General features: G+C 37.6%; 4 protein-coding genes across 7 annotated transcripts in view; all 4 read left to right on the top strand.

Annotated features, from left to right (window-relative positions):
* The first annotated feature begins 414 nt into the window (after positions 1–414).
* Positions 415–9,296, top strand: si:ch73-40i7.2 (FYN-binding protein 1). 2 transcript variants are annotated; one of them, XM_034213079.1, is made up of 16 exons: positions 415–546; positions 2,830–3,409; positions 3,526–3,637; positions 3,928–3,983; positions 4,117–4,154; positions 4,385–4,416; positions 5,024–5,156; positions 5,461–5,623; positions 6,325–6,475; positions 6,647–6,663; positions 6,953–7,013; positions 7,113–7,155; positions 7,411–7,573; positions 7,805–7,838; positions 8,586–8,623; positions 8,749–9,296. In XM_034213079.1, exons 1-16 carry the CDS (start codon positions 544–546, stop codon positions 8,775–8,777), a joined length of 1,653 nt encoding a protein of 550 aa, XP_034068970.1. In that variant the 5' UTR covers positions 415–543; the 3' UTR covers positions 8,778–9,296. The 2 variants fall into 2 exon arrangements, with proteins under 2 accessions (XP_034068970.1, XP_034068972.1); XM_034213081.1 differs by having other exon boundaries at positions 3,529–3,637; positions 8,749–8,812.
* Positions 9,297–10,131: 835 nt separating this feature from the next.
* pex11g (peroxisomal biogenesis factor 11 gamma) lies at positions 10,132–13,429 on the top strand. The gene is made up of 5 exons (XM_034213136.1): positions 10,132–10,306; positions 11,122–11,319; positions 11,672–11,850; positions 12,342–12,413; positions 12,519–13,429. Exons 1-5 carry the CDS (start codon positions 10,244–10,246, stop codon positions 12,730–12,732), a joined length of 726 nt encoding a protein of 241 aa, XP_034069027.1. The 5' UTR covers positions 10,132–10,243; the 3' UTR covers positions 12,733–13,429.
* A 2,217-nt stretch (positions 13,430–15,646) lies between these two features.
* Positions 15,647–23,384, top strand: si:ch73-40i7.5 (amyloid-beta A4 precursor protein-binding family A member 3). Of its 2 annotated transcripts, none has more exons than XM_034213161.1 (11): positions 15,647–15,839; positions 17,349–18,333; positions 18,596–18,623; positions 18,748–18,893; positions 19,089–19,175; positions 19,711–19,899; positions 20,750–20,929; positions 21,536–21,748; positions 22,120–22,239; positions 22,395–22,535; positions 22,660–23,384. In XM_034213161.1, the coding sequence occupies exons 2-11, from the start codon at positions 17,362–17,364 to the stop codon at positions 22,729–22,731; spliced, it is 2,148 nt and encodes a 715-aa protein (XP_034069052.1). In that variant the 5' UTR covers positions 15,647–15,839; positions 17,349–17,361; the 3' UTR covers positions 22,732–23,384. The 2 variants fall into 2 exon arrangements, with proteins under 2 accessions (XP_034069052.1, XP_034069051.1); XM_034213160.1 differs by lacking the exon at positions 15,647–15,839 and adding an exon at positions 16,036–16,679.
* Positions 23,385–23,614: 230 nt separating this feature from the next.
* zgc:172302 (phospholipid-transporting ATPase ABCA1) overlaps positions 23,615–25,442 on the top strand; it is a 31,031-nt gene continuing 29,203 nt past the window's right edge. For both annotated transcript variants that reach the window (XM_034213157.1, XM_034213156.1), the window contains exons 1-2: positions 23,615–24,032; positions 25,336–25,442. In XM_034213157.1, the coding sequence (XP_034069048.1) occupies positions 23,903–24,032; positions 25,336–25,442 (237 nt within the window). In that variant the 5' untranslated portion in view covers positions 23,615–23,902. The remainder of the gene's footprint in view (positions 24,033–25,335) is intronic.

The following is a 25,442-nucleotide window of genomic DNA, read 5'->3' as shown; positions in this document are numbered from 1 at the left end:
ACATAGATACTGTATGTTAAATGGATATATCCGCCTTCTTTCATTTATCTTTCCATTCCCACAACAATGTACATAAATAAATGGCATATTTTGGACATAGTTCGAATGGTGATTAATCATGATTAATTAATTTTTAAGCTGTGATTAATCTGATTAAAAATTGTAATCGTTTGACAGCCCTAATATAAATGTATAATAACATATTGCAGAAAATAAGCTAAATATAAAATGTTTTCTTCACATCAATTGCACTCACAGTGCCCTAAAATATAACTGTATTATTCATACACATAATAACAAAAACAAAAACGGACCTTTTTAAGAAGAACTGAAACAAAGTGGCTGACAGCATGTTCAAGTTTCTCTACTGTTATTCCCATGTTGTGTCACTGTCTGTTCTCCTGTTGCACTCACTGAAGCGGTTCCTCATTTGAAGTATACGTTTTGTGACACAGGTCTGTACAGTAGATCAGCCTCGATATACTGAATCACGCTGGACATGGAGCACTTTATTCATCAGTGAGTCCACCACTAAAGGAAAATATGGTAAGAAATAATTATTTGCTATGTTACTAAGTTTATTTGTGAATATATTTGTGAATGGATGATTTACAACTCCTCGATGGCTCCTTTCACCCTTCTGGCCATTTCCTCATACTCGTGTGTCTGAATAATCTGACTTCTATGGAAAGACCATCCAATTTCATTTTTTTGAAAACCTCAGTTTTCCTCTTACATAAAACATACTATGGAATCACCTTTGAAACTTGCTTTACAAACCTGCAAATACTGGATCTTACCGGCTTGTTTGTAGTAATTACATAATTGTCACAGTAGAAGGGGAAGTTGGATTTTGGAAAGAAGTGCTCATGCTGCTAATGAAAGAAAGCTCTATCACAGTGGTCAATGATTAACAGTGAGCTCAGTGCAGCTTTACTTCCACTTTTCTAGCTTCCTATCTTCCTTCGAAAATACACATGTTAATAGCAGTTCAGAAGTTCATGTATGATATCATTATTTTAAATATAAAGTATCCTGCACTGCAAGTATGTGTGCAACTTTATCAATTATTTTAATTATCCATTCATCTAAGAAATGTATTTATATAAATGATTAAGGGTGATTCATGGTTTGGTCTTTAATATCTCTTTGACTTTCTCAAATGTCAATGTAATGTCTGTTAAATTTTTTCAGATCAAAGCCAAAAGGATGAAAAATTACTTTTATCAATCTATTAATCAATTATCAATAAACTTAGTGAAATAAATGTCTGACCTTCGTCCAATCGGTTAGTCAACTAATATTTGTAGCTGTACCAATGAATAATTAAATAAATGAATTACATAAACTGCATGTTCTCTGTTTAAGAGACTGGCTGCTACCTAAATATAGTCACTCGTACTTTATCCAGCTTATTCTGAATAGGTTAGTGCATTTCAAGATCATTTAAGGAGTTCTGACAAACTTATAATAATTTAAATAAACATTTTAACCAATTCGTTTTACTGTGTGTAAACTTAACAGAGAACAGAAGACTTCCCTTGAAGTCAGTGATATTTACGATAACAAATGACATACCAGAAAATATTTTAAGGTACAATTTCAATGTAAATTGTGAATGTACTCAATCATATTTTATTTGTTGACATGACTTTTTTCCCCAAGTTTCTCACTTTTTTGTAAATAAAATATGTGTTCTTACTGTTACCCTGCACAGCTACTGTGTGGTGACCCCGTGTTAAAAACTGCAATAAAATGTCAGACGACAGACACACACTTAGATGCACGCACACACTTTTGTTGAACCCCATCTGCGTGTCGTGTGTGTTTGTGGTGTAGAGAGAGGTTTTCGTCTGTTTCCTGCGAGCACAGCTTGCAGCTTATTGGTGCAGGAGGTGAGAGTGTTTCTATGGTAACCGGTGCAGGATGCTGGCTAAGTTACGGAGGTGTGCGGTGGTGATCACTTCCTGCTCTTCTTCACACCGTCTGTTTGACTTTGTCAAACTTTAGATGTTCAGACAAAATATGGTATAATTCCTTTGTTTTCATCATGTTTTCAGTTTGTCAACATAACAGAGAACAAGAAAACAGAAAACGTAACTATTTACAACAAAAGTTCCTTTAATTTTTCATCATTTTACCTCCTTGCTTTGAGACCATTGCTCTTTTAACCGCCTATTCAAGTTGAACACAACCAATGATAGTATTTCTGTCTGACGACGGACTTTAAGAGTTACTACAAAGATGCTCACCTGAAAGTCATGTGACTTCTTATTTTTATAAGAAACCTCTGCATACTTAGAAAAACTTCGTAGCACTGTAAAATGTTTTAAATATTATGGGGAAAATGTCATAGAATTATCCAACTGCAGTGAGTTTAATAGCTTTTTAATTGAGAGCAACAACAAAAGAGAGCATAAACATTTCTTTATAAGTCTTAAAATCCCCAGATAACCGTTTTAAAAGATTGTATTGGCTTCATTGGCTCATCTCTAGCATTGTTGTTGTGAAATTCCTTGCTATAACTAACAATTGAACCACTTTGTGTAACATAAATAATGTTTTAATGTAGTGATTGATTTAATTCCATGACTCATTGCAGCAATCTCAGTAAATGTCTGTTCCTCACTCATATCATAATCATTTTGTTGAGGAGACTTCTCAGCTCTGAGTAGATCAAAAGAACCAGGAAACTGCAATGTTGCACCGTGCATTCTCACCTAGTAGAGCGAGCGTGGGGGGTATGCCTTGCTATCTGCTGCGCTGCTGACTTCCTGTTTCAAACACATATCAGCTGCAGTTAAGTTTGTGCCTGTGTATTTTTTTCAGGAGGACAGCGTGGATGTGAAGGCTCTGAGGGCCAGGTTCAACACCAAGCCCATCACCTCACCAGACACCAGCAGCAGAGACAGTGGCTCCCCAAAATCTCCTCAACCCGGCTTTGGTAGACTTCCACTGACAGAGAGCAACCTGGCGCACCACAGACTGTCTCCCACGGTTCCTCCTCCTCCACTGGCTAGCTCAGGCCAGGTGAGGTTCCCGAGGCCGGCAGAATCCATGGCGGCATCCAGACCTCCCCTCCCTCGACCATCTCCCAGTCCTGGAGTCAGAGCCCCCCTCCAGCCGGCAGACCACAGCAGGGTCAAGCTGAAGGGGGAGATGCTGCAGAACATGATGCTGAGGCACCAGAGGCCTCCAATCCCCAAACAAGCCCCAGCTCACACCACCCCTCCACCTCTCCGACAGCAGCCCCGAAAGAGGAGCGCAGGGGAGGTGACCCCGCTCAGGAGGCCCCTGCCCCCTGAAGGACCCCTGCCCCTGAAACCCAAACGGCCTCCCAATGTCAACCTGGAGCCATTTCTGAGGCTCAACCGAGGACCCGCCCTTCCTGGTCCCAAAAAGAGTGACGGTAAGTCTCGGGCTTATTTCTCACAGTTTTTAAATCATGCACGACTCAATTGATAAATGAAATTACGAAAATACATTGCTGAATGTGTGTAAATATGTGTGCTATGATTTCCCCAGCAGGTTCCCCAGGATCAGGGGGAAGAAAGATGTCTTTACCCGCCGTCATCAGTCCTCCGAAACCGCCACAACGATGCAACAAACCCAGGCTGCCGCACCAAATGGCCTCCATGTGAGTCTTTAGATCACGTAATGCAGGTGTTATACCAATACATGCAGGAATCTACATACAATTAATTATTCCACATCTTCAGATAGACAATAAGTCATACATAAATCACTGAGAATGCCACAGTAAAATCAAATTCTCATCTTCATCACAGTTGACAGGATGTTAAGATTGCAGGGAGGAAAACGTGGGAGAATCTACAACTATCTTTAGCATTTGCAGCGTCCAGATGTCAGGTCACCAACCAATTGCTGAATAACAAGCAAGAAAAATGTGTTGCTTATTGATTGCAGGGACATTGAAGATAACCAGGACTACTATGATGACATTGGAAGCTTTGAGAAGAACGGTAACAATGGCATCTTGTTTGTTTGTGCATCACTGCAACTATTTCTGTTTTTACACCTTTGTTCCTCTAACACATTTTAAGTTATTCAGAAAAGTGAAACAACTTATATTTTCCTCGTGATGTTTCTTCACAGAGTCCTGGAGCGACAACAGTTCACAGTGTGTGGACGAGGTAAGGACATTTGAACTTTCTGTGAGACAACGCTCTGTCCTCAAACCAGATCATAAAGTTAGAATAACGTTTTATAAATGTTAGTTTAATGATTGACAGGCTGAAATATTCCTTTATATTAATATTGTAAACGACAATTAAGCTGTCACGGATGGCATTCCCTTTTAATCTAATAAACCTGATATATTTTGTTGTTCTGTAAACGTGCAAATTAATCTTTTCTTTTACAGGAAAATGATGACGTGTATGAATTCATAGATGAGTAAGTATACACGTTCTTTCTTTATCATTCAGTGTCTGTAGTCGTTAAGCGCTCTGCTGGTTAAAAGTAGAAAGTGGCCGCAGTGAACACGAAGCAGGACAGAAAACAGAAAGTGCTTCTATTCGTTCTGTTACTGCTATTGTTATTTTTGCACCTACTGAAGCAGCAACAACCACTCTTTCAACTATGATAACCTAAAGGGCTTTGCAATTTGAGTTTTTTCATTTGACACAACTTCTCTTTAGGAAACAGCACTCTAATGTGTAATATCTGTTTGGTTTAACAGGATGTCTTTGGCAAGCAACATTAAATGTGCAACAGATTGTTGAAAGTGTTTCTGTAATTCAACATATTTCCTGTTAGGTATTGTTGTCACCTACACTGTTGTTAAGACATTTGATTTCCCATTTTAACAACAATTATACAACTGTTTCCAAGGTGTACAAAATCAAACATCAACATCAGTCTAACATTAGCATATAGCAAGCACAGATTCAAAGAGCAACTGTCATGGCCATAGATTCTTGTAGTTGCTTCATTTATATGTAGTAAAATGTGTAATGAAGTAATGAACTGTTTTGAAAATGTTTGAATTGTTCCTTTAAAGGGATCAGGTGGAGAAAAACCGGTTGCATAGTGAGAAGCAAAACAAAATAGATGAAAAGAAGCAACAAGCACAGGAGAAGAGAGATCAGATGGAGCGTCAGAAGAGAGAACATGACTTGAGGAAGAACTTTCAGGTACGGACAAAATACGCCCTCCATGAAAAACCCTAAGTCCAGTTTCTGTCACAGAAGATCAGAAAGCATCACGAAGTTAACTTGGGTGGTAGTTTAGAAAATCACCACCTGCAAAACAGGAATGCCTTTTATATATCAGGATATATTTAAGGTTAAGAAACTATTCAGGTTCTTCTAATAGTTAGGTAACCTATTTCCAACTTCATGAATGTTATTTACAAAATCTATGTTTTTGCTTAAATTTGTAACATAGCTTAAATCCTTTCTTCAAATCCAGTCACACTTTCTTTCTGTCTTCCTATAGTTACAAGGGGAAGTGGAGGTCCTTCATACAGCCAGAGTCAGACATGACTGGCATGGAGTAGGAAAACTGGACATTAGCGTACGACAAGGAGAGAGCGTGGAGATCCTCCGGGTGAAGAACAACCCGGGAGGCAAATGGTTGGCTAAGTCTGTCAATGGAAAATGTGAGTTTCAATTAGAATATCTATCAAACATTTTTAGAAAATGTCAAGTCTTTATAAGGACTATTTTAAGGTTAGTTTATCTATTTGAAGACATTTTGTCAGGGCCTTGCTTGACTGTAACTTGACTTTGTTATGTTTGCGAAGATATTATGTATCATGTTTTGCAGATGATACTCAACTCTATCTGAACAACCAAAACATCCTTGTGGCCTTAATGCTTTACACCTGTTAGTCTCAGTCTTGATGTTTACATTCTCAGTGTCTGTTTTTTTTGTTGTAACTTATATAGAATATGCTAGCAACTAGGGAAGCAAAGATGATGTCTTAATATAAGAAAATAACGGACTGGAGGAGGGCAACAAAGAAGGTTATAAAGCAAAGCAGGTAGCATTTTCCCCAGTGAGAAAGTGAGACTGTTGTTGGTTGTTTTTCCAGCAAGTCAGTAACAGTGAGTAACAATTTGTTCAAGAGGATATCACCGTTCTTGCTTTGTACTATTTGTAACTAATTTTCCCATAGTGATACATGTTTTTATAGATCCAAATCCAACCTTTTCCAAACAGAAATGTAAGACTTTGTGGTTGTGGTTTCATAGATGCCCAGTGATAACATTGATTATCATTATTTGCATTAGATGGACCTGTGTTGCTTCACACACTGATTTGTCATCATTCATATCTTTGTGTTGTGTCACCTTGCAGACGGTTACATCAGTAACACATGTGTGGATGTTGACTATGAAGCAGTGAAGCGCAAACTGCTCCAGTCCAGAAAGATAGAAACACCACCTTTGCCTCCACCACCTCCTGACCCCCCGCTGATGTTAAATGTGGATTCCACAAGCAAAGACAGGTACAGCTGTCAGATGATCATGTGTGTGTTATACAGGGAGAAATGTTTTTTTCAATGATTGTTTCACAAGCATTTTATCCTTAAATTCTGTTATCTACCTTATTATATGGTGCTTTCTAATTTTCAACCATGTCTTTCAAACTAACATGAAATGTTTCCTCTCATCTCCAGCATGCTTCCGGACGATGGTAAGTGACACTTTAACATTACTGAATGATTAGGATTAAACAATAAATAGTAAGGGATTCACATTAGAGATTCATAAGGTTACAACACTTACTGCTGGGGAACAATCTTAAAAAGTCTGTTCTTATTCAAGTATTGTGTAAAATAACTGATAACTGAAATATACATAATTTGATACAAAAACACTCACGTTATTTTTGTTAAAATGTGGTTGCCTGATTGTTTCAAAAGATGATGGTTCTGACAAGATGATTCTAGTTTTGGTTTACTGTACTTTTGTTTTGACCTCAGACGACTATGATGACGTTCAACCAATGTGTGAGGATTTCCCGCCACCACCGCCTGAAATCAGGTACCTATTTACATCTTGACACTGAAAGGGAACAGGAAATAAGAGCTTGAGAAATGACAACTTGATTATCTGTTAAATCATTATAATCTTTATTTCCAGCTTTGATCTTAAAGTTGGAAAGGAGCTAAGAAAGAAATTTAAGGTAAATATTTGTTACACTTTCACATCCGATTATTCATCTGTAAATAAGAGTGGTATATGAGCATAGCAGGGAAAGAAACATTGTATATTGTTCATTATCTCTTCCTGAATCATTTATACAACAGAAACATGCACACACCTCAATGACAAGAAGCGCTATTTCCAGATGAGGCATATGACACCAACATCTCAGAGTGCCCTTAAGACAATTACTGAAAATGCTCAAAATGAATCACTCCTACCTGTTGTTTCCCAGTATGAAGGGCCTCTTAGAGTACTCCACACCATGATGGTGGATCCTAATTGTGTCATTAAGAAGCCAGGAGGGAAGGATCTGCACGTGACTAATGGAGAAGTTGTGGCCATTATCCAGCTCACCAACAGCAAGAAAGCTCTGTGTTGTAACCCGTTTGGAAAATGTATGCAAACACTTCACATCCCTTTGATTTTGATATGATTAGTAAACCTAAAGCCAAGCTTTTGGCTCTGTGAGGCTGTCTTAGCAGCTCGGCCTAAACCAAATGTTAACAACAGCTTGTTTTCTTATGTTTTCTTTATAATTACATGACAAGAATTTAATGACTATGCTAATCTTCCTAGTGTGCATGATAGTGTTTGACATAATGTCTGTTTTGTATTAACTCTCACAGATGGTTATGTGTCCAGAGCTCTTCTTCTTCCAATGTAAGTGAATCTTCATCAGTTTTAATTGTGATCCAACATTTGCTCTACTTCAGTTTAGTCCTCATACTTTAAAAAAATACCCTTTTACTTAAAATGTATAAACCTTCATGTAAATATGAAATATGCTATATATATATATATATATATATATATATATATATAACTATGTGCAATATTATTATTAATAATGCTATGATAACGTGCAATTACGTAACTGCCACTACGTTTTATTTTTTGCACTACTAACTACTACATACTGCTAATAATTGCATTGATTGTGTGACCATCTATGTTTCTATGTTTCTATGTTTCATGTTGTCTGTAGATGTTTAATTGCTCTTTTTGCTGCACTTTTAGTGTACAGTTTTGCTGTTGTGCTGCTGTGTTTATTGTGTTTATTGTATTTTGTTACTCTGGCACAACAATTTTCTTCGGGATAAATAAAGTCTTATCTTATCTTAAACAAATGTTTTTGCTTTAATGACAGCTACACTTTGACTTGGATTGTTTAATAGAGTTTGTTGTTGTTGTTTTGGAGAATGAAGATACAGTTGTACATATACATATTTTATTTTTAGTAATCTAAAAATGTCATATTCAATGCCTTCTTAAATATAATGTGTTGTAATCGACGTTTCCAGTAAAAAATGTATAAACTCAACATCATAACATAGCAACACGTTTTAGATCTAGAAACATATCAATAGAAGAAACTGTTCTTGTTTTAACATCACTCTCCCTTTGCAGGGAAGGAGACATTTACGACGATGTTGACTATAAATGTGGTGAGTTATCTTTGGATATGTCCTGTAATAAATGCAAACTGCACCGCTGTCATTTATTTCTCAAGCTCATGGGTGTTGTTTATACTTATTTATAATGATTGTTGTGTTTTTATTTTATATTTCAGACGTCTACGACAACGACTCTCCACACTGATTATCGAAACCTGAAAACAAAACAAACACTCACAGTAAGAAAGAGAGAGATTGGAGGGGAAAGAGAGAGACTAAAGATAAAAAAACTATGTGAAAATGTAAGATATATAAAACGATATAACTAACAACATATACATTTTTGACTTCACCAGTTGCATTCAATTAAGCAGGATTCAATCGAGAGAATTTATATACCAAAACATTTTATAAAACTATATAAAACTAAAGGAACGGAAAATTAGAATACACGCGCACACGCATGCACACACACACACACACACACACACACACACACACACACACACACACACACACACACACACACACACACACACACACATCAATGCATTGTTTGCCAAACTGCTTGTATAGAAAGTGAATACACTATTAATGTAGCTTTGTGTATTGCTCAACTCTGGGATAATTTAAAAATAAATGAAATGTGTTTTTTTACTGTTAATTAATTGTTTTATCATTTGAATATATGTTCTTCTTTTGAATAAAAAAGAAAATGCCTAGACCCTGGAAGTGTTTTTTTGTTGTCAAGTGGCAGAGAAAGACTCTACCTATACGTTGACAACCATCCAACATAATTGACAACCAATTCATTGATGGTCATTACAGATCATGAAGGAATGTGATTTGATAAACCACATTTAGATAATGCCTAAGTAGGTATTAGGTAAAGTAAGAGAAATAAAAGTGTTGTATTTAAAGTAAACACTCCTTGTCAGATTATCCCTTATGCCATGAAAAACAAAGTAGGATCACTAGTTAGAGATCACTATTAAAAGTGAAATATATTTATCATTTTCAGGTCCATACTTGTATTTTGAGTTTCTACTAGCTTCTTCTAACATATTTACATCCTTTAATGTTAACTTTTTTCACACAAAACCTTATATCTGCCTGAGCACTTGACACTCTGAAATGCTTGACACATGTTGTATTCAATGTGTAACACTAACAGAGAGAAGATGTATGTCACAATTGTGTGGTTCCTGGCTTCCTGCACACACTTGTAACATATGTATATCTAAATTCCACCAAAAAAAAATGTTGTGGCATAATATGTCCTCATTTAAACCCTATATGTTGACACACATCAAGTAAAACTAAAGTAAAACACACCACAGATTGAATTTTTTAGTAATATTGTAATTGTGTAAAGAAAAACACATCTATTTCTTATAGTATAAATTATCATGAAGTACATTTTAAAAAATACTCTCACATCAGCCAGTAGTGTTGAAACAGTAATGATGCTGCCCAAACTCAAGAGGGCAGTACTACAGCATCGCACGAAGAAGAAAAAAGAACGAAGAACAAGTTCGTGCACTGGGGTACTTCCTGTTTCAAAGTCCAGCTGATAACAGTAAATAGTGGATATGTTGTTGTGCAGGAGCTTTATAAATCACTGTTTATTTATTTAACCGTATCGTGAGAGAGTTTGAGCAACAGACAGACATGCAGCCGTCTGTGGAGTCTCTGGTCCGACTGCTGGAGTCATACAGAGGAAGAGATAAAGTTGTAAGTACCCATGTGGTTTATATTTACATGATCATGGGTGCACAACACACAGTAGTTTTCGTTTTATACATCACTCATTCCACCTGAGTGTACACACGTCAGACACAAAACAGAATCCTGTATTACTAGGTTTTAAATGTAATGTTGATGCCTTATAAACCCTTAAGATTGTGACGCTTAGTAGTACTGAAACAGTATAAATAAATACTAGTACAGTAGAGTTAGGGTATTTTTCTGATTTCATTTTTATTTTGCTCTGTGATATTCAGGTAACATAATAAACCTAATAATTGGTTGTTTAAATTGAAATTATTTCCAGAGAAAGTAAAGCATATACAATTAGAAGTATATAAAACTAATATATAAAAACATAATCTATTAAAGAGCAATTAAACACAAATTACAAAGTCACAGATTAATAGCACCATAGTCATCGAGTCTAGTATATTTGTAAACGGTGTACATCTGAATAAAATATAATATGCATAGGTGATGACAGCCTACTTAGTTTTTCTGTATAAATATCAAACTATAATAGAAATACATTCAGATTGTTTTCACTTTACAATCCATCATTTCTACAGATGTTAGTTGCAATACATTTATACTAGACCTGATGCACTGCAGTTTTTTTCCCCTGAGGGTATTTGTCATTTCATGAATAAAGCCATAATTCAAAAACATATGAATCATATGAAGCTTATTAGACAGTGGCACTTTTCATAACCTTGAAAAGGACAACAAGATAAACATTGACACAAGTCTTCTTATTGATAAACATTCACGTTTCTTTTCTCCGCTGTTTGTCTTTCCAGATCAGGACGGCCTGTTATGGCTCGCAGCTGGTCGGAGGAGCCCTGTCCCGGAGAGCAGAAGCTGACAATTCATCCCATCGTCTGGGAAAACGTCTTCTGCTGTTCTCCGCTCAGCTCAGCCACTGCCGCACGGTGCTGAGGCTGTTTGATGATCTGTCCATGCTGGCCTACTCCAAGAGCTATGGGTTCGGAGGAAAGGTGAGCCACAAAACAAATCTCTGCTCCCCTCTTTGATAAAAATCTGAAAACTTCTTCACTTTAACAAAGATGAAAGACTAAATATTGAGTTACTATTCAATAGCTACAGTTCCTATGAAGCTTTGACAGTGGTTGTCTTTGCAAAGACTCAAGATGCACTTTTGAATAATAACATTTTTAATAAAAAGTAGGACTTTGTTGAAATGGCAAAGTATGAGAATATGAGTACAACATGGACAAAATATAAACATACACTGTTTTAAAACAAATCATTTGTTAGACGCCCTTTGCAAACATTTCTGTTTCTGATAACAATACAGAAAACTTGCATATGGCTTCATGTCTTTTTAAGGAGGAGGATGCAGGACTCCGCTGGTTATCGGTGCTAAACAATGTGGCCGACCAGCTGTACTACCCCTGTGAACACATCGCCTGGGCTGCTGACGCTGAGCTGCTCAGAGTGAAGTCTGATAAGTGGTGGGTGCTCAGTACGGTGCTGTGGGGATCCTCGCTGCTGCTGGGAATACTCAGGTCTGACGTCAGCTCAACACAAACATCAAATGAAATCTGACTGGAAACACTGACGTAATACATATGGATCACCAAAATAACAAATGTCACTTATATGACAATTCAGATGTATACATAATTCATACCTAATTATTTCAATGAATATAATATAAGGCTGGCAAACTGATTTGCTTATGTTTTTCTAAAATGAACAATCAAACATGCTGGTAGATTTATTTACAGTCAATTGAACACAAACAGCAAAAAATAATTATAATATTTGTGACCTGTTTTTAAAGATCTTTAGTGGGAAACAATGGAAATAGTGTAAAGTGAAAATACTGAAAGACAAGCAAAAGATTGTTGTTTTTGGTATTTTTATGGGATTAGATGGCAATAAGAAATATATAGAATAAGGACAATCTTATCTTTCAAGAAAATATATTTGTATCGTGTTCTTTTTTTTTTACATTTGTTAGAATGCCAATTTGTGTGAATGTTTTGCTCTTTAGATCGCTTCGAGTTTTGATGCTACTGAAGAAGACGTTAAACAGATGTGAGAGCGATGACGGGGGCAACAGCAGGTGTTGTATAAACATTTTGTAACACTTTCTTTGCACCTATTCAAAAGTTGGATGTTCGCAGTGAGAAAGAAAATGTCCTGATGAACCTGTGATTGTCTCCTGCAGTCCCTCTCAGCTCCGCAGACAGATGCGAGGGGAGATTCTCAACATCCTCAGCAGCACAGTTGACCTCAGTAATGCCGTTAATTGGATGCCGCCCGGCTTCCTGTGGGCTGGTCGATTCCCCCCCTGGCTGGTGGGGCTGATGGGCACTATCTCATCTCTGGTTGGTTTGATCCAGATGAACGCCGGAGACAGCGAGGAGATTGACAGCACATAGTGTTCACTGCACTGTGAGGAACAGATGACTGAATGAATGATGTGAACTGATGTAAAATGATGTAGTGAAAGGATGTTTAGCAGATCTTTATATATGCGATCAGAATCTACTCAGAATGTAATAAGTAAGTAGATAAGTAGACTTTTTGCCAATCATCCAAGTGCTTCATCAGCTGTGATTGAAAGCGTCTTTAGAAAGTGTCAGAAATGAATGAATCAATTAATGAAATGTATGTTAGTCGTTACTTACAGATGTATTTACATTTTCAGACAGCAGTATTCAGATCCTACATTACAATGAGTTCCTAATGACGTTGGGGTTCATTGGAGGCCACTCCATGGTGTAAAATGTAAGGACTTCAGCACATACGACCTCCTATTATCTCCTACTTACTGGGATGATAATAGCTAAAAATGGTTGCCTTAAATAATTATACACTCCTTATAACTAATTTTCAATCATGCATTGATGAATTAATCATCACACTGTTTTTGTGTTTTTCATGAGTTGGCCAGTTGGAATACTCAAATTACATTAAATTACAGCAATTTATATAAACAGATTTATACTGAAGTGATTAAATGTTCAAAGTGTACACCAGCTTGCCATGTAAATTGAATTATGCGTTACGTTATTGTAGATTATGATTTTATTTTTTTTAAATAAATGTAATTGTTCTTTGTTGGACGACGCTGAAGTTGGCTTCCGATTCACAGCATCCGATTCGGCAGTTAAGGGGAAAGTTAAGGGACATTTAATTTACAGCGCTGAGCGAACAATTCTCCGTGTTTGAACCTCTTAAATCGCTGCATAGCGGATTTATTTGGACTGGATTATCCCAGAGAGTCTAAAGATTCTTTATAACCCAGTTTGAGATTTGTGAAACCTTTATTCTATTTGTGAAAATACAAAAAGTGAGATTTCAGTGCTTTTTCACATGTAGACCACATTAGACCAGGTCCTGATCTAAAACCACTAGACCTACACTCATCAAATCTGGACTGGATTATCCCACAGAGTCTAAAGATTATTTATAACACTGTTTCAGATTTGTGAAACCTTTATTCTATTTGTGAAAATACAAACAAGGGAGATTTCAGTGCTTTTTTCGCATCCTGACCACATTAGACCAGGTCCTGATCTAAAACCAATAGACCTAGACTCATCAAATCTGGACTGGATTATCCCAGAGGGTCTAAAGATTCTTTATAACACAGTTTGAGATTTGTGAAACCTTTATTCTATTTGTGAAAATACAAACAAGGGAGATTTCAGTGCTTTTTTTTTTACATGAAGACCACATTAGACCAGGTCCTGCTCTGAAACCACTAGACCTACACTCATCAAATTGGGTAAGTATGGACAGCTAATTAAGGAAGAATAAAGTCTTTACTTCTCAAATGTATTATAATTTTGTGTTGCAAATACAAATTCAACAGATAAGTAGGTATACTTATATAAACTTAATTTATTTACAGTTGCAGGCAAAACATTTCAACAGGAAATTAAATATAGTCTATAACTAGCATTGTTCAAGTTTACTTTAAGCAACAAGCTTTGCCTAATTACAGTATGTCATCTTGAGTACTAGGATTGCTTGGAATGTGAAAAACATTACAAGATTAGAAAATAACACTTTGGTAAAAATAATTGCTATTCATATTTTGCTTTAGGACAAAGCAGCAGAAGCTGTTCAAAGTGGATGAAAGACTGAAGGTTAGCCTTTTTCTTTATCTCATGAACCTGAATCCCTTTAACATCTTTTTCATTTTTTTGTTTGCTATGAAACAGTATTTAAGATACGAAAACTTTGTAGATAAATAATTATCACCTAAATGAGGAGCATACACTTATTTTTATTTTTGTATTCATTTGTTTAACAGTGACAGTGCACATTAATTAACATTCCTGTAAATGTGCCAGAGTTAGCCAAGAGGCTATTTTTCATCTGTTGTCCCTGGACAGATTTTATAAGTGAACCTAAAACAAATTTCATTTAAACAAGTAAATACAATCAAATTAAAACATGCAACATACATTACTGGAATACTTAAATAAATAAAAAGACAGAACAATAAAACAAAACAAAAGAACATGTTGTGACGACCCCTCCCCCCTTCTGCCTGTCTGTGCTCCCTGCCTTGCTGTCCTCTGGCAGGTACTGGGTGTGTCGTCCTGTTTGTGCCCGCCCATCTAGAGGCGGAGCCTCAAGAAGGCATAAAGGCTTGCCCAGCTGGGAGGTTCACTTTCTGATCCTGATCCTGGCCTGCTGCAGCAACCTCAGCCTTCCACCTATGTTTGTATTTTCACAAATAGAATAAAGATTTCACAAATCTCAAACTGGGTTATAAAGAATGTTTCGACCCTCTGGGATAATCCAGTCCAGATTTGATGAGTGTAGGTCTAGTGGTTTTAGATCAGGACCTGGTCTAATGTGGTCTACATGTAAAAAAAGCACTGAAATCTCACTTTTTGTATTTTCACAAATAGAATTAAGGTTTCACAAATCTGAAACTGTGTTATAAAGAATCTTTAGACCCTCTGGGATAATCCAGTCAGGATTTGACGAGTGTAGGTCTAGTGGTTTTAGATCAGGACCTGGTCTAATGTGGTGAAGATGCGAAAAAATCACTGAAATCTCCCTTTTTTAAATTTTCACAAATAGAATAAAGGTTTCACAAATCTCAAACTGGGTTATAAAGAATCTTTAGACTTTCTGGGATAATCCAGTCCAAATAAATCGGCTATGCAGCGATTTAAGAGGTTCAAACACGGAGGATTGTTCGCTCAGCGCTGTAAATTAAATGTCCCTTAACTTTCCCCTTAACTGCCGAATCGGATGCTGTGAATCGGAAGCCAACTTCAGCGTCGTCTTTGACGGATCGTTGTATCGATGTTTGATTAAACAGGTCTGTACGCATCAACATGACGTGAGCATCTGTTGCCTTCAGGTGCCGATGGACGGGTCGGGAATGAGATAAATAGTTTATTTAGCGCATATTTCCATTTTATCTGCTCTCTGATAACACAGAGTGTTGCAAGCAGCTATTGTCTGAGATCGCATGATGTAGTATTGTTAGATGTGCCAAGAGCAAGGACTGTCTTAGGTAAGACAGCTTTTATATGCGCAGCTCCACTTGCTTGGAACAATCTTCAGCAAGAATTGAAACTGAACAATCTCATTCCTCTGCATGTTTTTAAAGCTAGGCTAAATGAAATGCTCGTTGATACTATGGGCACTTGTAAATGTCTATAACTATGTAAATGTATCCTGTAAATATAATGTATGATGTCCTTTATTGTTTTATGTTTCATGTGGAACATATGCTGCAGGTCTCCCTTGAAAAAGAGATCTATGATCTCAATGGGACCAATCTGATTAAATAAAGGTTTGAAATGAAATGAAATGATCAACCTTATATAAATAACCCGCATTTTTCTTTTCAAGAGCAGGGTCTTATTTAATCTGTTTTTATCTTATTTAATTGTTACAAATTACTTTAGGGAAGCTACTTTAAGTATAAATAGCATCGTTAAATAAAACAAACTAAGAAGTTAATATTTGTGTTTAGTTGTTGTCTCAGGACTAGAAAAAGTGCTGTCAATATTTTGTGGTTATATGTCATGTGATTTAAGCAAAAGAGGAATAAGAAACAAAAATACTGATGACAACTGGGAAGTAACAACAGCACGTGAACGCACCACAGATAAAAGCTGTCGACTCGACAACAATGACAAGAAAACTCAGTTTTACATCGTAACTTTCTTTAAACTCTTGGATTATGTGATATCATATTATGTCACTGTGCTGCTGCTGTTAGTATGACGAATAAAACAAAGCCAAAGTTTAGGAAAATAAGTGTTTGCCAAACCACGTCAAATCATCTGTCGTGGCACCCAGAGGAGTGTGTGGGCACAAATAAACCGAGAAAGACGCAATAAATCAGGTGAGAGTTGTCTTTTCGATGCCTAAACAACAGTTTTTAACACAGAACTTCCATATGTTGTTAATGAGCTCCCATTGGCTTGTTGTAGGTTTTAATTAGCTAGTTAGCATTGAGCTAATGTCACATTAAGTCTACTTTTTATCGCCAAATTGAGATGTAGGATTGAGTATTAGAGGGTGTTTTACAGGATCCCAATTTGATTCGTTTTCTAAAACAGCCAGCATGACCTTTTTTCTGAAACCCTGGCTTCCTCGGTTCAACCTCTGTGGAATACACATGAATGCGTCTTTTGTGACCCAGTATCCAAAACAGAGATATTATGTTGCATTGAAATGTAATCCCAGCTGAATGAGTTTTCATTCAGAAAGGTTTCATAAATAGGCTTTGAGGGTCTGTTTTATGGTTGCACATATTGCACATGTTGTCCTTGTACTTTGAACTTTAGGCTTGTTTCTTTATCTTGATGGTCATAATGTTGTGTGGTTGTACATCACATAGTGCTATAGCTTTAACAAGTGGTGTCTTCTTGCACAAAATACTTTACATGGGATAGTTTTGTGTTTTCTACAGGCAGTTGTGTTAGTGCTGTAGCTCTTATGCATGCAGATAGAAGCTAAGTGAACCCATTTTCTCATGGCCTCTTAACTTCATTATGTTTTTCTCAAATAGGCTGTCTTTTAAAATGGACTCAGACGTCTGCCCTGTCTATCAGTCCGACTCCTTGTGTTCTGCTACTGTCCCCGTCGATGAAGCCTCTGAGGGTGGGGCCAGAAGACAGACTGAAGCAGCTCCACCAGGTTCAGAGGTGGAAGATGTTGAATCCTACAACCTGATCGAGCCTCCTCCGTTAGACTGGAGGTCTGATTCCTCCAGTGAGGCGGGCTCCGAAGATGACCTGGAGGACCCCACCTTCCCTCCTTCTGCTGACAGTCTGGACAAGGCCACTCCGAATGAGCCAGTTTTACTATCTTTGAGTGACACTCTGGCTATGATCGGGGTGAACCTGCAGGAGCTTGTGGGAGCTGTTTCAGAACCAGTACATGTGGAGGTAGAATTGGAAGAAAAGGAAGAAACAGTTGAGAAGGAAGAGGAGGTGAGGGTTGAGGACTTGGAGGATATTGGGCATTGCCAGGAGGAGATATGTGTCATGGAGCAAAGGGTGAATGAAGAAGATGTGGTGTTGGCTATCAGGAGATCAGATGATGATGATGAAGACCACAGCCGCATCCACAGCCTGCTCAGTCAGCTGCAGCTGCTGGGGGAAGAGCCTCAGCCCACCTGCCGGACACCCCCCCACCTGGCCCAGCAGCAGTACTCCGACCTCTGCTCCCCCTCCCTCTTAACAGACGACAGCACTGAGTCCACCGGGCTGCTGTTCTCTAAGAGCCACCAGAGAGACCTGCAGGGTCTACTGCAGTACACAGAGATCAGAGCCACACCCAGCCCCCCCGGTCAGCCCCACAGAGGAGACATGGATGCTGTGGTGTCCGTTTCCTACAGCCAGGAGGACGCTCACAGGTTCTGGGGACATAATGGTCAACAGCAGCTACAGAGGGAGGACTCGCTGCCTGATGAGGAGTATCCTGAGCCTGTGTGGATGAAGATGGGCGAGGAGCCTCCGGAGGAAAAGGAGGCTGCCGCAGAGAGCGAGCAGGTAGGTTCAGGTTCTATTAAAGAAAATATAAATGATAGACTCCAAAATGTGCTTGACCAGATTCATTCATAGATTTCGTCTCTACTAAACAAAAGAGTTGTTGAAATTGAACCAATGATAACATGTTTTAATGTCATCTTAAATGATAAATTAGGCAAATTGTAATATTTGAAATTCTCCTGAACTGTTTTGATTTATTATTTTAAAACCATGTTATTAGATCTTGACAGTTTAATAATGTCTCTATTTACTGTCATCACAGAGTGCAGATCATCCTTCATATAAAGACGGTAAGTCACTTAAAATCACCTTTTTATGATTTCTTCTGTGTCAAATCTTATTAAAAAATAAATAAGGAGAAGTCCTGGTCTGCTTTAATTTATAACCGATGATATATGTATTTTACTCCTGTAGTGCCTGGTCCATGTGACCCTGAAGATTTATTGGATGGAGTGATCTTCGGTGCCAAGTACCTGGGATCCACTCAGTTAAAATCTGAGAAGAACCCGTCTACAAACGCCCGTATGTCGCAGGCTCAGGAGGCTGTGGACCGCATTAAGGTGAACTCAAATAAAACATATTCTCAGAGTGGGCACTGAAGCACAGCAGATGTTGTTGTTTTGTCATGGATTTTTTTTCTAATTAGAAATACTAGTTTTAAAATCTCAATTCTTCTATCCCGGCTCTAGCTGTTTTTTGATACTGTCATGAAGATAGTCATACAAATCTTATCGGTGTGACTGGTTCTGTTTCAGGCTCCAGAGGGAGAGTCCCAGCCAATGACAGAGGTGGATCTGTTCATCTCAACACAGCGAATCAAAGTTCTCACTGCTGACACTCAGGTGTGTTTTTGTCTCGTTCATTGACTTTACTTTGATATTTCAGGTTGTGCATCATCTCAACATACTGCACATATATTTAAAAAATAACCATAGTTTTAGGGTCTCTTTTTTATTTAATTTATTTAGTTAACATTTTGGTTTCAGTCGTAGTTTACAAATGATATGCTTTAACATGTTTTTATTTGATCTCCCATACCAAGACCATGATATTTTAAATGATTACCTGTAATCAAAAGGAATCTTTGGTGTTATCATTTTATCGAATAATTGGGAGCTGAAATAATTTAAAACAAATCTTCAACCTCTCAAACTCAATAGATTGAATGAGATAAAATGGCTGCAAGATTTGACATATATGAAACTTGTTTTTTTCTACAAGGCAATACAAACTCAGCTGACAAAAAAAAAAAAGGTGTTATTTGTAATGGATAATCTATTTTAAGCAAGTCTCTGCAAGTTGAATTGAAAAGCAAACCTTCCTGTCTTCTCTCGCCTTCTATTTTCATCAACACATTCATGTCTTGTTTCCACTCAGGAAGCCATGATGGACCACGCTCTGCAGATGATCTCTTATATTGCAGACATCGGCACCATTGTGGTTCTGATGGCACGAAGGAAACGTAAAGGGCAGGATGCTGACCCCGCCTCCAAGTCTTCCTCCACATCCTCCTCTGTGCCTCAGAAGAAATACTCAATGATCTGCCACGTCTTCTTATCTGACGATGTGAGTTGATTATGTTTTTGTCATATCATGAACCCAACAAAAGAGTTTCCTGTTCTGCTTTTTTTGATCCTCAATGTGGCCACAACTTCATCCTTTGAAATCACCAGTAGAGCATTTAGCTGCAGATAATGTGTTTACTGGAGCATTTAGCTAAACACATTATTAAGGTGTCTTTTGCTCCCCTCAATGTTGCGTCTTTGCTCTGGACAACAGTCTCAGATTCAGCTTGACCTGGTTTCCTTCCCGCAGACAGACCGCGAGTTCTCCTGAATATAAAAATGGTCTGGCGGTCGTCCCAGTTTCCCACTGTTGGCAAGACTGAATAGGGGGAGGAAGGGTCTCTTTTTAGAATGTAATTAGCTGTGGGATACTGAATGCCATAGAGCCACTGCTTGTACTACTTTTTTCCCAACTAAACTGTTAATATATGAAGAGCTGTATAAGAAATGTGTTTATATATACAGTATATATACCTTTGTTGTATTTGACTGAGCTGTGTTCAAGCCAATGGTAAAATACTCACTATTGTTACTGTTTTGCAATAGTATCACTAATTAAATGTTGAAATAAATGTATTTATATATCACAGCTTCTCATGGTTTAGTGTTTAACTTTAAAGTGAGATTTACAATGAATAGGGTAACAGATAAGTCACCTTTCACAGGAGTTTTTAGTTTTAGTTTTAGGGTGTGACATGTGTTTTAGGCGCACTGTTTAATGTTTTGCAAATTAACTCATTTGCCTTAATTTGTTCATATGAAAACAAAGGGTAGAAAAGTGAAGGAACAATATTTATTTAGCAAATTGGACCTAAGTCAGTTCTCTCTCCTCTCCTTGTCTCTTCATCCAGGCTCAGGTGATCGCCCAGGCCATCGGTCAGGCGTTCGGCGTGGCCTACCAGCAGTTTCTCCAGACCAGCGGCATCAAGGCCAGTGACCTGAGGCCGGGCGAGTACAGTGACTACCTGGAGAGTCAGGAGCTCTACAACGGAGACCTGGCCCACTTCTCCGACTCTCAGAACATCCGAGATGTAAGCACAGTGATTGTGGCTTAGTCTTAACACAAAGCACAGTCGGCTAATTGTTGTTGTTAGGATGTAAATTGATGTTGTTAGAAAAAGACACTAAGAAAGCAATGGGAGAGAAGTAATCTATAAAGCAAAAACGCAACATTTCTAAGATTAGAGTCCTAAATGTAAGATAAAAACACTTGGATATTCAGTGAGATTAAAGTAAAGGAAAAACTCAAATATTTACCAGATTCTTTTGTCATGTCACCACATTGCTCGATTTTGCTAAGTTATATAAACCTCATCACACCAGAGTAAACCGGTTTACAGGAAATGTCAAAAGCATGCGTTATTGAGGAGTTGTAACAGTATAACACATGTTGATAACCTTGCTATTTCCAATGCGTTCTTTTACATTTGTGAGTTTGTTCTCTCAATTAAACTTCTTTTAATCCTGGATAAAATCAAAGTGTATATCCTACAGTGGCCCCAATTAGGCGTTGCAGCAGCTGTAATAAACTTGGCTCTATGAATAACAATATATTTCAATACTGACCCTGAAAAAGATAAATATAGAGAAATAATTGGTCAAACAAATAATAATTCTTTCTTTGCTGTCTATCTTAGGTAGCCATCACAAAGGCTGCTGGAGAGATCTTGGGCCTGGCGGTGGTGGAGTCGGGCTGGGGCTCCATCCTGCCCACAGTGGTGGTGGCCAACCTCCTCCACGGGGGGGCGGCTGAGCGCTGCGGAGAGCTGAGCATCGGGGACCGCATCATGTCGGTGAACAGCACCAGCATGGTGGGGCTGCCCATCACCACCTGCCAGAACATCATTCGGGTAATAAAAAAAAAAATTAGAATGACTCTTAGAACCGTACATATTTTAACAGTAATTAAAGTATTATTGATATTATGGTGGAATGGCAGAGTTTATTGAATTGATTGTGATTTCTGCCTTCTTTAAAGCAAGTGTTATGTCTTTAGGATGCACTAGATGGCACTGTGTGTTTTGTTTTTGTATTGATTTGAAAGTGGATTTAGATATATACTTGGGTTTTAAAGGACCAAGATCAGTATTCATCCAGTTGTTTGTAGCAAACCTGAATTAAGAAAAAAAGAGTCAGGGCCGCTATATTTTAAAGGACATTACAAAATGCTTCTATAATTCATGACATTCACACATAATCCAAACTTTTTTGTTTGTTTCAGGACTTAAAAAGCCAAAAGTTTGTGAAGCTCAGCATCGTCCACTGCCCACCAGTCACCATGGCGATTATTAGGAGGCCAGATCCCAAGTTTCAGCTGGGCTTCAGTGTGGAGGACGGTATTGTAAGTCAATATTCATATTTTCTGTTTGTTGCTATTTAACTAGACTCTGTGTCATCCTCAGTTAGTTTTTCTGTTTTCTCCAGTCTGTGAACATTATCTGCTTATTAGCTATTTGTCTTTATTTGAAAGTAAAACATCTCTTTTTCTGTTTGCAGATCTGCAGTCTGATGCGGGGCGGTATCGCAGAGAGAGGAGGCATTCGTGTTGGTCATCGCATCATTGAAATCAACGGGCAGAGCGTTGTCGCCACAACGCACGACAAGATCATCCAGATCCTGACCAATGCTGTCGGAGAGGTGAGGATGAAATGTTTTTATTTCATAAACAGAAACATAAATACAATAATAGACCTTTCACCTTCTGCTTAATATTATCATGTCATATTTACAGTTACATTACAATTTGTCTCCCTGTTGGCAGATTCATTTGAAGACCATGCCAGCTTCAACATATCGACTTTTAACCGGACAGGAGCAGCCAGTGTTTCTTTGAGCACTGCCTGCTGCTTAAAGGAAAAAATACTGCACAGTGTTCAAGCTACCAGGACTTTTGCCAAATTATGGAAATATTATGCAATTTATAATACAGCATAGCATACGCTGTTGTCACACCACTGAATACAACAAACTAGTCTAGCTATATATTTTTAAGATTTTAAATACAATGTTATATTGTGAAAGCTTATTTTAAAGTGACGGGGATAGATGGTAGCTTCCCATTTATATTTATCTGATATTTAACAATGCAGGCAGTAGCTGAGATACAAAGACTCATAAGCATAATATATTTGGCTTCACTTGCTTTTAAAATTGTAGTGAATGGTGTTTAATGTTCTGCACTAGAGTTGTTGGTCTTCCAGCCTGGTGTGTTGCCAGTGTGCCTCAGCTGAACGTGCTAAAAAGAGTCTGTGTATTACATTATGATGTACCGACAGTCCGTCACGTACACATGCTTATCAACTGTCAGTGTCGGTGTCTGTCAGAGCGCTCTGCTTTATACACACAAAGATTCACGTACTGTGCCTGACAGGACGCCGATATCATGCACAATAAAAGGTAACTGCCTTATTTCATAGAGAGAAAGAGATGCGTATATTTTTAATAAATTGTTGTTTTGGATGTTCATTAAAATTATCTTTAAGATCTGTTCTTGATGTTATTTATTAAGAGTCAGTGGTCACTGACTAAATATCATATGCAAAAGATGCTTTTTGATCGGTTCAAAATAAGTGACATACCTATGTACAGCTGATATAGCTCTATACATATTTTGTACTTAACTTGTAAACATATTTGGTGAAGATATCAAATTGGTGATTACATAGTTCTAAAGAGAATAATGTAATGTTTGCAAGTGTAATGCCATTACTTAATATTTCCTGCTACTTTACTTATTAACTAACTAATATGCAATGTAATCATATGCGGTTGATAATAAAGTGCTGGCTTTTATTTATGTGAATATCGTTATAAGATAGTTTATTACTTATTTTCTGTTATAAATTATTTATCTAAGTCTCTGTGATCATGAACATAACACAGCGTTTACAATGACTGCCCAATCAGCTGTTTTCAATAACCAAAACATAAACATAAGCCAATCAGATCCTTTGCCGGCTTCTCTGACCCCGCCCCTCAAACGCGCTTAAGCCAATCAGAGTCGCATGGGGGCGGAACTTTCTTTCAGCTACTCTTGCCGTTTAAAAACATTGGGGAAATGGAGAGTCAATGACAAGCTACACCGGCCGTCCTTAACACTGAAGGGAGATTTTATCACCTGTTATAACAGCAAAGGTAATCATTAACAGCAGTTTATCGAGTCTTGGGTGCGCATTACGTTTTATTTATCGTTTCCGAAAAGGTATTTTTTCAACCATCACTGCGTAACATGCTAGGAAGCTACTGTATTTCCGAATATGACGTTAGCTTAGGTTTTTTTTTTCTTGCTTCCTGTTAGCTAGGCTTACTATGTTCTTTATTAAAACTGTGATGTAAACTGGGAATTGTGGTAGTTTATCATAGCATCAAATGAAATGTTTTCTAATCATTTTGTTTGTAGTGTCAGTAACTAAAAGCGTTGGTTTGTACCGGCTACTTCATATATTTATTATATTATTTATGACATAGCCTACTATTTGTTTGTTTGTTGCATGCTGTATGCCTCCTTTATGCTCAGCAAAATGAAACATTTATATTGCATGGTTAAATTAAAATAGTAAATAAAATACTCTGGCTACCATAAATATCATATACCTGTACGAGCATCTGCAAAGCCTTGAACACTAAACAGATAGAAAAACACATTACAAAAATAGTTTGAGATAACCTGAAATGCTTTCTAACCTCGGACAAATCACGAGCAAGATTATTTGATGCACAAACAGGAGAATTAAACCACACTCCTCTGAAGGAGCAAAAGTACATCTGAAAGTCTCTAAGTGTAACAGGTAAGCTGTTAGGATCAGGAGGATTTCGATGTAAAGCAGGGGATTGTTGAGCAGATCACAGCAGGCACACAAGACAACCTTCACTTGCAAAACATTTAAAAACGGCCATTTGAATCCATCACATACAGGATGTTTAGACTTTCTTAGCTATGTTTTTGTTCAAAGTGAGTGGATGAAATATAAACTATATTTACTGCTTGGAATTAAGGTAAACTGTCATCAGCCACAGTTGTGTCCTCTGCAGGGTAAAGGTCATCTACAGTTTGTTACTAGGGTCCTTACTAATGATGAGCATATGCACAGTCCACATAGGAAGTAAAGTATTCTTGAAAACACTTAAATCTCACGCTTAAAATCTAAATAGAGAAAAAAAGAGCCTAAAAGATGAGAACTACTAACTTCCAGATACATTACATTTTGCCCGTGAATGATGAAGAAGAAGATCAACACAAAATCAGGGGGAAACAGCACTACATACAAAAGTCATATTGTGATTCAGACTTCCATGAAATGCATTTTTTCTCTCTTTGTGTTTGCATTCACTTTCTCCAGATGTAATTGAAGTGCAGACACAGCAGCCCTAGTTCTTAAAAACAAAGATGGCACCATGCTGAACCTGTCTTTTTCTCACCACATGTTGTGTTTTCCAGGTTTGCATCATGACCAGGTAGCAGACAAACAGTTGAAAGCGATGTGGTTTTTCCAAAAGCTTGGCCTCCTGCTCTGGAAGAACATCACATACCGCAGGAGGAACAAG

Source organism: Gymnodraco acuticeps, unplaced genomic scaffold, assembly GCF_902827175.1.
Source record: "Gymnodraco acuticeps unplaced genomic scaffold, fGymAcu1.1, whole genome shotgun sequence".
Classification (NCBI taxonomy): domain Eukaryota; kingdom Metazoa; phylum Chordata; class Actinopteri; order Perciformes; family Bathydraconidae; genus Gymnodraco; species Gymnodraco acuticeps.
This window is presented reverse-complemented; position numbering and strand designations above follow the sequence as displayed.

What these genes read in the sequence shown, in the direction of transcription:
- si:ch73-40i7.2 (XM_034213079.1), top strand. An exon ending in TAAGTCTGTCAATGGAAAAT is followed by an intron (nt 5,624 to 6,324) that starts GTGAGTTTCAAT and finishes GTCACCTTGCAG; the next exon opens with ACGGTTACATCAGTAACACA. An exon ending in TTGTAACCCGTTTGGAAAAT is followed by an intron (nt 7,574 to 7,804) that starts GTATGCAAACAC and finishes TAACTCTCACAG; the next exon opens with ATGGTTATGTGTCCAGAGCT.
- pex11g (XM_034213136.1), top strand. Translation starts at nt 10,244, where the DNA reads ATGCAGCCGTCTGTGGAGTCTCTGGTCCGACTGCTGGAGTCATACAGA. An exon ending in ACAGAGGAAGAGATAAAGTT is followed by an intron (nt 10,307 to 11,121) that starts GTAAGTACCCAT and finishes TTGTCTTTCCAG; the next exon opens with ATCAGGACGGCCTGTTATGG. An exon ending in GCTATGGGTTCGGAGGAAAG is followed by an intron (nt 11,320 to 11,671) that starts GTGAGCCACAAA and finishes TGTCTTTTTAAG; the next exon opens with GAGGAGGATGCAGGACTCCG.
- si:ch73-40i7.5 (XM_034213161.1), top strand. Translation starts at nt 17,362, where the DNA reads ATGGACTCAGACGTCTGCCCTGTCTATCAGTCCGACTCCTTGTGTTCT. An exon ending in AGGCTGTGGACCGCATTAAG is followed by an intron (nt 18,894 to 19,088) that starts GTGAACTCAAAT and finishes GTTCTGTTTCAG; the next exon opens with GCTCCAGAGGGAGAGTCCCA. An exon ending in TTCTCACTGCTGACACTCAG is followed by an intron (nt 19,176 to 19,710) that starts GTGTGTTTTTGT and finishes GTTTCCACTCAG; the next exon opens with GAAGCCATGATGGACCACGC.